We start from the raw sequence: 13,512 nt of genomic DNA, 5'->3' as shown, positions 1-13,512 counted from the left end.
AGAGAGAGAGAGAGACAGAGACAGAGACAGAGACAGAGAGACAGAGAGAGAGACAGAGAGACAGAGAGAGAGAAAGAAAGAAAGAAAGAAAGAAAGAAAGAAAGAAAGAAAGAAAGAAAGAAAGAAAGAAAGAAAAAAAGAAAAAGATAGATAGATAGATAGATAGATAGATAGATAGATAGATAGATAGATAGATAGATAGATCGATCGATCTAGACTTGGAAGGGATCCTGAGATCCAGAATTCACAAATAGTTCACTTGGGCTGTATGCTACTGAGAAGATCTTTGTAGTCACCTAAGATGGTGGTTTGCCAGCCTCCCTTTTCAATGCCTCTCCTATCTTCTCCAAGTCCAGAGAAACTGCCAAAAGAGAATGTGCTGCGTGTGGGTGAGACGTCTAGGTGGTCCTCATGCAGCAGGAATGGTACACCCATTCGCCTAGGTCTCCTCTTCCCCGTGTGGTGGAATGGAATGGAGCCTTTCCTCTCCCGGTCTTCTTTGCGACTTTTGAACTGCAACGAGAAGAGATAAAGGCAGACACAAGCCAAAGAGCTGTAAGAGTAAACCCAGGAAATGTTGCGTGCTATCCAATAGACAGGGGAAAAATGTCACACGGGTCTTAATAGAGTCAGAGAAACCAAATGAAATTTGATACATTCTGGAAGTCTTTCTGCTGAATGAGTTTGAGCAGGGTCTCAAAGAGAAGACCCTGAGACATGAGCTGCAGCACCCTTTTGGAACTTGTTGGCAGCTCAAACCTGCAGCGTCACCTTCGGACATATCTAACACTTAAAATGAAGAAGGAAAAACCCAGTGATCTGTGTCGTAACAAGCCCTGAGGGTGCCTCTGATCCTTGATGCACACTAAAGGTGCAGAGCCACTGGTGCAGAGGAGCCGTGCCTCTAACTCTGCTCTACCTCCCAAGCTTGGTTCTAGTTGAGGACAGTCAAAGAGGACACACAACAGACGTTGGAGCAAATCTATTATTCATACCAAACCAGCTCAAGATCAAGGGTAAGTCAGAATTTAGAATGCCTTTAGAAATATTTAGAATTTAGAAAACTGTAGAAATATACCCACATCTAAATCTAGCTTTCAGTGATTTTGATTACATTATTCTGGGCACAGGCCTGGGCCCTTTGAATTATAAAGCTACTCTAAAAAAACTATGTGCAACTGAAATAGGAAAATCTCTCCTTTTTTTCTGTAATTGTCAATGTTGTTAGAAGAATGAAGGTCAGTGCTTACTGCTGTGTTATTAATGAAGGAGACACACTCACTGTTTAGTAACGAGTTGAGATGATAAGTGAATACTTATTTTTATGTTCTTCATTGACACAATTAAACAAATATTTTTGAAAAAGGGAAAACAAAGCTGCTACATGTGAATGAGCACACATCATCTCCTAGGAGACTGACTCCATACAATGATGACAGAGAGACGGAGTGGCCCGTCCAGAAGAATGTGGACATTTTAGATAGAAGTCTTGTCTTTAAGGTTCGGGTTAAACTTTAGGAAACTGCCTAACACTTCTGTGGGTTAATTTCTTTTCTGAAAAATTCAAAGAATAGGGTCTCAGTGGATTAAGTAAAAACTACTTGTATGAAGTATTTGATAAATGAAATGGAGACATAGGAATGAAAGCTAGAACCACCACGCTCCTGCTACCAGTATACACACTGCATCATGGAGGTCTTCACGATAACTGTGGGGAACATCAAGACTAGAACACATATGCACACACATACACACACATATACACACATACACACACTCACACATACACACGATTGATTACATACACACACATATATACGTACATATTCGTACATGCAAACACACATTTGGTTACAGAGTCATGTTGTGAGTCACTGTTACACTTAAGAGCTGGTATTTCCCCCCCTTTCTACCCCTGTACTCTTTGGCAAATTAAGAGACAGCATGATCCTCTAGCTTTCTAAATCATTGAGGTATCAAAATGCATACTCACCTTCTTAAAAATGTTTATGCCCAGATCTGAAGATAGATCTGGAACTGCAGATCTTCGGAGATTGGTCAATGAGACTTTGGAAAAAGCCTCAGGGCTAAGAGATTTTTCTTCTTCATTACACTTCATGGTGAGATCCTTAACAAACAATAAAAATAATCACTAGGTACTCAGACCATCCCAATACTTATTTTATTGAGGTGTAATCTTATAAATGGAGCTATTCCTGTTGCTTTGAGATCTATAAAATTTTTAACTTGCATGATTGAACTTCTGGAATCCAGATTCCGCTTTGGAAGACATATTTCATATTAATTTTAACTTTTGTTTGCAAATTTTAACACTGAGGCTATGTAGCCTGGATCCAAAATACTAAGAAAATTAGGGAATATATATAAAATAGTTTGATCATTTTATATATATATACATTTTATATGATATAGTTTGATCATTTTCACCTTCCCCAATCTCATGCAGATCTTCCTAAACTGAGAGTTTTTCTACTTAGTAACTCACTTAAGGGGGTCCTCATGGTGGCAGGACATCTACTACCAAAGCAGTACTTATCTTTAGAATGTTCAGGAAAACATTTTCAGAGCCAACCCACTCAAGATTAACTACAATCAAATGGCAGAATATACTGCAAGCAAATCACTCCTCTCTATTTTCATAATCTGGAGCTGATAAGAAAAATGGGAAGAACATGTGCTTGATTGACGTGTGGGTATCATTTGTCAGAATGCATCCTTCATAGGAAATTTATCAAATCAGGATGCACTCAAATTACTTCTCTCAATAGCTATAATAAATTGGAAGCCTGTATATCAAAAGGTAATATTTCCAATGGTGGCCTTGAGACTCCATTTTGAGTTATGCAAAAAAGTTGAATCACATTCTGCAAAATGCTAATACCTCATATTTTATGATATTAGTATTTACTAGGTTGCATGTCAGAACACTATTCTAACTGAATCTCTGATTTTCCAAGTGACCCAATTTTCAACGTTTTGGATAAACAAAGGCTTATATTAAATTAACATGCACAAAATGTACACTTCTGTCAATAGTGTCAAGAGAGCTGAAGAGCTGCCAAAGTTCCCATGCAAAAGAAGAGAAGGATAATTGCAAGGGAGCTAGTTACCAACCAAGATTTAGGCATGGAAACCATAAGAGCTTGAAGCCAGGAAAGAAACAGAAAATGCTAACATTGATTGCCCAAGCAACAATAGACCAGGTTTGCCTTACTTGAGTCTTGTGGGTGTTCACTAGTGAGGGAGCTGCTGCCACCATCGAGCTACTTCTGGGCCTGGGCAGGAGAGGAATATCTGGATCTGGGGTCTTTTCTGGTTTCTCTTCCAGCATGTGTCTCAGCCTTTGTAGATAGTACATCAGGGACCACTGAGTGCCTTCCTCAGACCAGTGGGGCTGGAGAAGGCAGCGGAGAACAGCAACATCAAAGTAGGTGGCATAGCGTGACCTCTGGCATGGTGGTATCACAAGAGAGGCCCTGATTCCAGTGACAGAGAGAAAATGATTACACTGACAGCACAATCCAAGGGCAGCACAATCCAGCCTAAGTCTCTACATTCCACATCTTTGTTCATTCACTCATCTCTTGCATGGCTCATTCTACAGACCATCTACCTGGTCTAGTCCATTCCACTACTGTAGCATTTCTTGAGAATAGACATATTGAAAGTTTTGAAGGATAGGTAGGAAGTTAGCAATTTAAAAGTAAAGTTGTCACAAGAAGACAAACTGTTATTCGAAGTTAAAGGAACCACGCCCAAAAAGGTATTGATTGAAAAAAGAATCATGAGTTGGGTGTGAGCATCCTATGTTGGTGGTACAGCTGATGAATAATTTGGAAAGTGGCCAATGATGATAAGCAGAGACAAAGACACTGATGGGATTCAAGTCATGATGTTTCCTGAGCTATAAGATGTGATAAAAATAAAAGCAGGAATGATGTTTTTCTTATTTACTCTATGGAGCTATTTATGTTCAATGATGAAAGTATTATGTAAAAGAATGAAAGAAACAGAAACATTCTAAACAAACTAAAGTCTTATGAAATGAATCTCTGAAAATCTTGTTAAATAACTATATATATAGTAACTTAAAAATTCTCAAAGTTCTGGAATGGTATTATTTCATTTAAATGCATGATATGTTCATTAACTAAGGATCAGTTTACTGAAGAATAGCTGTAAACAATTACTTAGATTAATACATTATGGTAGATATCTTAGAAGCATTAGAGTTAATAATTTTCTCCTTCAAAATTAATGTTTGAAATTCCAATGTGCTTCTAATTAGGGGTGGAAATAATTGAACCACAAGTCTTCACTTCTAGGTATATGGCCCTCTAGGAAAAGGATTTTTGAGTGGCCTCTTGCTGTCTTCCTATCACATGGGGACATTAGAAGTCATCAGTCTGAATGCAAATGCAACCATGCTGATGCCATGATCTTGGACATGCAGCCTCCAGGATTGTCAGCAATACACCTTCCGTGTTTAGAAACCACTTTGGCTATGTTACAGCAGCCCAAACTAGGACAGCCATAGGTGCAAAAGTCTTTCTTGTGAAACATGCAGCATATAGCCCTGAGATTCCACCATACACCAATCAGAATGGCTAAATTCAAAACCTCAGGTGACAACACATGTTGGAGAGGATGTGGAGAAAGTGGAGCAGTCCTCCATTACTGGTGGGATTGCAAACTGGTACAACCACTCTGGAAATCAATCTGGTGATTCCTCAGAAAATTGGGAATAGTTCTCCCTCAAGACCCAGTTACACCACTCCTGGACATATCCAAAAAATGACCCACCATACCACAAGGACAATTGTTCCACCATGTTCATAACAGCCTTACTCATAATAGATAGAAGCTAGAAACAATCCAGATGTCCCTCAATCAAAGAATGGATACAGAAAAGGTAGTTCATTTATACAATGGAATATTACTCATCTATTAAGAATGAGGACATCCTGAGTTTTTTAGGCAAATGGATGGAACTAGAAAATATCATCCTGAGTGAAGTAACTCAGACCCAAAAGGATATGCATGGTATGTACTCACTAAAAAGTGGAACAAAAAAATGTACAGAATACCCAAGATACAGTCCACAGAACTCAAAAAGATCAACAAGCTGAAGTGCCCAAGTGAGGAGACCTCAGTCCCACTTGGGGAGAGAAGAAAGCAGTCACAAGTGGGGAGCGAGGGAGGGACCTGGGAGGGAAAGTGGACAGGGGAAAGAATGGATGAGGGCAAGGGGGAGAGGGGAACCTGATCTGGTATTAGGTGAGAGAAAAGGACTGAAGCCCTGAGGGCCAGCAGAAAGAATGGAAACATGAAACTTCGGGGAGGTAGGAGGTTGCGGGAACCCTCCAGAATGCACCAGAGACATGGGAGGTGAGAGACTCTCAGGACTCAAACGGAGCGACCCTAGATGAAATGCCCAACAGTAGGGAGAGGGAACTTATAAAGCCCACCTCCAGCTGGAAAACAGGGATGGGGTTGCCATCCCACAGTCAAAACTCTGACCCATAACTGTTCCTGACCAAAAGAATTACAGGGATGGAAATGGAGAGGAGCCTGAGGAAAAGAAGGTCCATCGACAGGCCCAAAGTGGGATCCAGCTCAAGGGGAGGTCCCAAGACCTGACACTATTACTAAGCCTATGGAGCACTCACAAAAAGGGACCTACCATGACTGCATCCTGGAAGATCCAACAAGCAGCTGAAAGAGTCAGATGAAGATATTTGCACCCAATAAATGGACAGAAGCAGCTGACCCCTGTTGTTGAATTAGGGAAGGCTGAAAGAATCTGAGATGGGTGATCCTGTAGGAGGATCAGCAGTCTTAATCTTGGCCCCTGAGATCTCTCCAACACTGGACTACCAAACAGGCAGCACACACCAGCTGATATGAGGCCCCCAACACACATACAATAGAGGACTGCTGGGTCTGTGTTCTTTCAGAGATGATGCACCTAACCCTCAAGAGACTGGAGGCCCCAGGGAGTTTAAAGGTCAGGCAGGGTTGGGGGTGGGAACATTCACATGGAGATAGGAGTTTCAGGAAGAGGTATGTGATGTGGAACAGTCGGAGGGGTGGATGGGGGTAGGGGGCAAATAAAATACTGAGTGTAAAAAATTAATTAATTAATAAAAAGGAATGACAGGAAGGAAGTAAATGACTAAATAAAGTCAGGTTTCTGGGAGCTGAAGTTACTTGGATCTAAACTGGAAGCTTGATCTTCAAGCACCATTTCCTTCCAAGTTAGATGATATAGAAAGGAAGGTTTGACATCCTACCCTACACAAAGAAGCAACTTTTTGACAGGAAATGCAGCCACTGGGGATTTTAGTGGTTGTTCATTGTCTGCCTGCTTGTCTGAGATGGGTTTCCATATGAAGTTTGGTCTGGCCTTAATCTCTTGATTCTCTTAACACTGCTTCCCAAGTGCTAGGATTGGCATGTCCTGGATTGAAAATCCATAACTCACCAGTGGTTTAAAATTAACAATGTGAGACATAGCTTTGCCTACTATTGAGAATAAATAACATGGAGTAGGGATTTGAGTGTTTGGTGGAACATTTGTTCTACCTCACAGTTTCACCAAGAATCACAACACACACATACCTACCCAACACACACACACACACACACACACACACACACACACACACACACACACACACACCTGAACATTGTACAAATACTTAAAAAAAAAAACAAGCCCAGATCATACTATCTGGTACCCTGCTTATTATTTTTATTATTATATGTACTTTTCCCTTACCAAAGTTCATGCCACACTGTTTTCCCTTTCATTACCAATATCCTCTACTGTACCAAGTGGCAACTATCACGTGCCTGAAAGTTTTAAATGTCATTGCTGCCTTATAAAACTTTTTTCAAATTTTATTGTATGTGTGTGTGTGTGTGTGTGTGTGTGTGTGTGTGTATGGGTGTGCATGAATGCGGGTACTTGTACCATTGTGGGTGTGGAGATGAGAAGACAACTTGTGTCCATCAGCTCTCTCCTACTAGGTGGACTAAAGAGATAGTCTCAGGTTGTCAGTCAAGGATGCCAGTGTACTTAGCTGCTGAGCCATCTCACCAGCCCTTAGTGGTGTCCTATATTTGAATAGTCTGAGGAATTTAACTAGAAAGTAGGAAACTAAATACAAAAAGTCAAGCACTTTGGATGCCGCACACTAAATTACTAACTGGGATGGAAATCATATTAAATACGCATTCTATAATTCTGAATTTTCACATACACTTGATAGGGGAACTACAGTAGTCTGATCATCAGCTACAAGCCAATTTTAAATCCATCAGAGTCCTACAGATATTTCTTCTAACTATTCATTATTAGGCTTACCTATAGACACCATTCAAGTGCTAGCAACCCACACATTTCACCAAGAGAATGGCACACACATCCTTCAAATCTCCTTGTTTCTTTTATTCTCCATACTTCAGAACATTCATTCTTAGAATGAAATTGAAAATCTATACAGTGCTGTGCAAAGTCTATCTAATGTGCATTGGAATTCCTTTGCTGTATGTTTCATTTTCCTCTTTTTCCTCCTTTTTCTTCTTATTGTTACAGTTGTTTTGTTTTTAAGATAACTTCTCATGTAGTTCAGGATGCCTCCCAACTCACTAAGTAGCCCAGCCTGGACTTGAACTCATGATCTTCTTGCTTCAGTCTCTGAGAGTTGGGATAACAGGGGTGCTATTCCATGCTATCTATTCCAAACTTATTTCCTATTTGCATGCCCTTGTGTACAAACTGTTAGTGTACTGAATTTCAACCAAAATTAATTAATTAATTTATGGTAAAGAATGTCTTTTATGCTCTTTTCAAATCATTACTGGATTCTTCATTGCATTCTGAACCTTGACTGGTTATATCCTGAGCACTAGCTTGAGGGAAAGCAATAAATTTGACTTTTATTTCTACACATTTTCTAAGAGACTTACTTTCATTACCCTCCCTTCCCCAAATCCCATTTTTCTTCCTTAAAGAATCATGATCAAACTTATTCCTCTAAACCTATCATTTACACCTAAGTTAACACGAATTCTTTCCCATGTTAGATCTACAAAGAGAAGAAAATAGGAGGCTGGCTGGCTACCAGCTGTGTAATTTTAGGTCCCCAAGGCTTCATGACAGTCATCTAATTTATACGAGTCAGTGAAAGCCATTATTTTCTTGACTAATCTTCCGTGATGAAGGCAGATATCAGCAGGTCAGAAGAATTACTCCCACCTTTGAGTAGCTATAGTTATCATAAACTGTCTCCTTCGACATCATACCTTAGAGTTCTCAAATTTTATAGTTTTTAGATTAGGTAATCTCCTAAATTTTCCAAATCCTTGGGACATTGTCCCTATGAAGATCCAATGGAGCACTGAAGTCCCCAATGAGCACATGGAAGAGTGTGGATGTTAAGTAAACTGATACCAGGGCTTCCCCTAAAATTTCTTAAACAAAAATTTCTGAGGGTCAATCCCAAGGAGTTTTGTCCTAAGCAGTATCCTCCAGTATTCCTTAAATCCTTTAATAAATTTGGATTTGTAGAACAGTTGTCCTAGATAAACATGTAAAGGGTGGTTTTTCCCCTTCTAGACCAACAGTCAAAACAACTACTAAATGTAAACATCATTACTAGGATTCTATGTCATGTCCCAGGACACCTGATTTCTGTTTTTCTTTACACAGTGAGTTTAGTTCACTGAAACCAGTGACTTGTGACTACTACTTCTACTTCTTCTTCTTCTTCTTCTTCTTCTTCTTCTTCTTCTTCTTCTTCTTCTTCTTCTTCTTCTTCTTCTTCTTCCTCCTCCTCCTCCTCCTCCTCCTCCTCATCCTTGTCCTCCTCTTTGTCCTCTTCTTCTCTTCTTCCTCTTATTTTTTCATCCTTCCTTTTTTTTCTTCTTATAACAGAGCTTGCCAGTTCATTGATTGTATGATGGGCGGCAGAACAGCAAGACTCCATGGATATAAATAAGTTTGTGACCAGAGACTAAAAATATGCCCCTAACTAGGGTAATCACAGATTCACATTTCAGCCATTTGATATCTATTTGAAATGGAAGGAGGGTAAGGGGAACTTGGCTTGATCTGGGAAGCAGGTATGGCTTCTTTGAGACTGGCTGTTTCTTGTTCCCAAGTTTGCCCCACCCCTACCCCAAGAGATTGCTCCTGGTACAAAAATATCCAACAGGGAGAAAAGAGACTATCCAAGGGAGGAAATCATTTAGAACCAACCAAGGAGAAGCCTGGAGGTGATAGGCTCTAGGAAGCTGTAAGAAAATTAAACCTAGTGATCCTGGGTGAACTCCCACATCTATGACCCCCCCGTCACCCATGTTCTAATAAAGCTCGCCCCTTCCCCCTCTCTGTGGCTAGGGTTTTTCTGCTCCACAGTCAATGTGTAACTTCCTTTCACTGCATCGGCTACCTTTAGGATCTATCTGTAACTCCTCCTTTCCGTCTGGTAGCTGGGAATCTCTAGCTCCAGTCTTTATTGTTGCCACTTTTGTGCTCCTCTATTCCTCCTCAGGTCGTGACTGTTACTTTCATGCCAGGACCCTAGGGATCTCTGCTACTTGGCTGTCCCTTGCCTCTGCTCTCATCTATCACCTGCTCTCAGTGCTCATAGCCCTCCAGTTTTCACCTCACTTTCTTGTCTGAACTGGTCTTCTTCCCCAGAAGTACAGTTAGTGTTCCAGCCCATGGGAAAAATTCACTGGTACCCAAAACTGACCACCCTTCAAAGACCCCCCGAAAACAAACAAACAACAACAACAACAACAACAACAAATAAATAGTGAATTCAGCGGCAAATAGTTAGAACCTCATGTACCTTTACTTTTCTTTCAGTTACTATATTATGTAACTTGAAGTGTGAGTTCTACTGGTTGGAATAGTCATTACAAAGTAAAAGTGATAAAGTATTTTATCTAGAACAGCATTGTAACTGTAATTAACGGGCCAGGGGAAGTTAAAAGCCATTTTCAGTAAATTAAATCTTGAGAGAATAGGAAAAAAAAATAAAAATTTCATGACCGGATATGAATATAAATTTACTTATAAATGAAATACATGAATAAATGAAGAGAGGCTCACTTACAGAGAAATTAATGGCATTTATTTATCTAATGGGCACATGGAGGAGAACTTTTTATTTCCTCAATATTTTGAATATTAATGCAGAGTTATAAATAAAATTTAATAAATATATTTAAGTATTTCTACAGTTATGGGTATACAATAAGGAATTATGGTGAGAAAAGCCTTTCACAAAGGAAAGACTGCTTTGGGAAACCAGGTTATAATTAATGAGCACTGAAAGATGATAGTAGAACAACTGAAGGCAAGTCACTATTCTGGGAGTAACAGTTTGTGCTAGCAGAGAAGTGTGGGAATCAGTCTTGACCCTATGCAGCATTTAATGAAGCATGAATTATGTCTATGCATATGGTAATTAAAGATGTAATCTTACATTAATTTTAAAAACTAGCTACTTGTTCACTGATTGCAGTGTGCAGCAAAGAGTAATGCTGAGTTCAGTCAAGGTCAGAGCAAAAGCCACAGTGAACTGGATTGGCTTGATGTAGGTAGACAGCGTCCGTTGCTAGGATATTTGCAAGGCTTTGTTATTAAGGCTTTCTTCAAGTCCAATAAGCATAAGAACTCCTCCAATGGAGATACATTAACACAAGCATTTGCTAATCGGTCTAACTTGTGCATAATTTCCATGGTAACCAGCCACTGTCTCTAGGCAGAGAGAAGACAACTCATTTTTTTTTTCAAAGTGCTACTGATTCACGTCTAATTCACATAATGTGGTTGTTTTGTGCTATGTGAATCTGTGTATGTGTTTATGTTAAGAAATACATATAGTTGGACAGATTACATATAGGTGGGCAGATAGATGATAGAGCGATGGATTGGGTATAATAATGTCAGAAATTATCCTTTCAAAAATAAGAATATGGGACATTTTAGCTAGCTTTGTTTTTATACATAATCAGATTAGAATCAGTACAGTTTCGTTTTCCCAGAAAAAAAAAACTTTATTTTCTGCTTATCCCATTATAATCTCTAATGGTCAAGAAAACTATGCAAGAGTTACTTGTATACTGGTTATTATGACTTTTTAAAAGTATCTGGCATCAGCTTATACTTCAAACAAATAAGAGAATACTTCTTAGATTAAATAAAATTAAAAAAAAAACTTGTGGAAGAGGTATATTCAACAACTGATGAAAAATTGATAATAAAATGTGTAGTGTACAAAATAATAGTGACATTATTATCAATACTGTTTGTTGTTGCTGGCCTATATGATAGTTCCCAATGTTCTCTGCCTCCTGGTATTTACACCATAGTGGAAGATAATTCCATACTCTACCATGGTTGGATGTTGTAATACACAATAGAAGGGACAGTCTGTGATTTTCAAAGTGTGCTGAATAAGAATACAGAAGATATATATTGGTGTTCTTTCTTTCTCTTTCTCTTGTATAATTTGTTTGAAGTCAGTCTTTGCATCATGTGTGACCTTAAAGAGACACCTCAAAGGTGAGGATCTGAGACTAACCAAAACAGATTTCAGTACAAGATTAAAAACTTAAACTTGGAGAATAGTTGTAGAACGTTGAAATAGGAATGACCCATAAAAAGAAATGAGGAATGTGATTGTTTTTTAATATAAATTTTCTACACAGTTTGTACGTAAAACTTCTGAACTTTGAGGAAACTGTTAATGGGCTTTACAGAGAGTAAAAAGACACTGCCAGAACTGGGGGATGAAGATTTCTGCCATGCAGAAGAAGAACTAAGTTTGCATTGGTGTGGAAGTAACACAAATGTGCCAACAAACTAGGTGACCTAATGAAAGAGATGTCCTAATAAGGTCTAAAAGACACCTTCTGGTATCTTTTTGCTGGTTATAGTAAACCAAAAGATAAGACAGAAATTAAAAAAGAATTATTAAAGATTTATGAGATATGATAATATAAGAATTTCCCAGCTTTTACAGAGAACAGATGATGCTGAAATTAAGCAATAGCTGGGTGTACAAATGAAATCCAGGGAACTGTTGAATAAACAGAGTCTACATCAAACCAAGTGGTGAAGATATAGAGTCAGCCACTCGTTAAGACTTCACAACAACCTAAGTCATATTTCAGAAGACTAGTGAATCTGACAAAGGCCCTCTACAAATCTTGACAGTGTGCTACAGATATATATGTACATATTTATTTATAATATACAAGTATATCATATACATTTATATAATATATATACATTTATTTAATATATTTGCATATGCATATACATATATACACATATAGTAGTCTAATATCCTCATACTGTTATTTATTGTATAATATGATATATATGGTATCCACTATTTAATTTTATATTATCTATTATATCATCTCATAGTTTCTCATTCTCATATGACATTATAAGAAAATTAGATGATTATCCTTTCACAGAAACCTAAGACTGGGATGGGATATTCAAATGTAGATTATGTCTATTCCACTGGATCCCAGTAAGATTCACACTGAATGTACAAAAACTTAGAAGGCATTATATCATCAAAAACACTTCTGGAGACATTAAAAGTTGAAAGTAGTCTCTCAAGCCCCATTCCCCAAATGTTAGTTGCAGGAAATAAGCTGTGAACATGTGCTACCTTTCTTGCAAAGAGAAAATTGATCTTGAGGATCTATCCAGCTAATAAGGAGAAGCCATTTGCTAAGGCTAGGAGTGGGCTGCATTCTTTTGGAAAGCCTCCCACACTTTGAGCTCAGCATCAGAACTACTAGGAACCAGTGTGTCCCACCTCATCTCTTTCAGTAGCCATGTACACAGCAGGAATGCCTTGCGCCTATTTTACAAGACGTGGTTACAAGTCATTTGTCTAGTTCATGAACAGTTGGAAGAGGCATGGTTCCAACAGTGCACATGCAGTGAATAAAAAGGCCATGCATACAGCACTAGACACAGCTGCAGAAATCTAAATAGGAAAATAGTAAGGATTTGAATTAAATAACAATGAGAAAGGATGCGGGGGGGGGCAGTTGGAAGGTCAAATGTACATGACTTGGATTGGGATGAACCTCAGGTATTTTGGCTTGTTGTTCTAAAGATCTAGAGTATGAATCTAGACCTTAACTGAGATGCACCTCTAGAAATTTTAAGTAAGATATCTGGGTACATGGTTGGGCCACCTACTGGAATTGAAACCAATGAATGAATGCATATGTATTAAGCCTATGAACATAAAAACTCCAGTGCTTTTCTACATGGCCTTTTGTTTTCAATAAGTCTGAGAAAGAATTCAAAAGTAAATATACCTATATAATCTGGTTTAGGGACAAGTATAGATAAATCATTTAAAAACTGTCAGATTGGGAAAGGATTTTTACCAATCCTAAATCTGATAGAGGACTAATATCCAATATATACAAAGA

The 13,512-nt window shown here is 38.6% G+C and overlaps 1 protein-coding gene across 6 annotated transcripts in view; it reads right to left on the bottom strand.

Annotated features, from left to right (window-relative positions):
* Positions 1–13,512, bottom strand: part of Unc80 (unc-80 homolog, NALCN channel complex subunit) — a 194,074-nt gene that overhangs the window by 155,016 nt on the left and 25,546 nt on the right. For all 6 annotated transcript variants that reach the window (XM_021198105.2, XM_029538632.1, XM_029538631.1 and 3 more), the window contains exons 8-10: positions 3,236–3,497; positions 1,994–2,128; positions 297–513 (exon numbers count right to left, since the gene is read on the bottom strand). In XM_021198105.2, coding sequence (XP_021053764.1) covers positions 297–513; positions 1,994–2,128; positions 3,236–3,497 — 614 coding nt within the window. The remainder of the gene's footprint in view (positions 1–296; positions 514–1,993; positions 2,129–3,235; positions 3,498–13,512) is intronic.

This window comes from Mus pahari, chromosome 5, assembly GCF_900095145.1.
Source record: "Mus pahari chromosome 5, PAHARI_EIJ_v1.1, whole genome shotgun sequence".
NCBI lineage: Eukaryota > Metazoa > Chordata > Mammalia > Rodentia > Muridae > Mus > Mus pahari.
The sequence above is the reverse complement of the archived record's forward strand: the minus strand, read 5'-3'. Positions and strand labels throughout refer to the sequence as shown.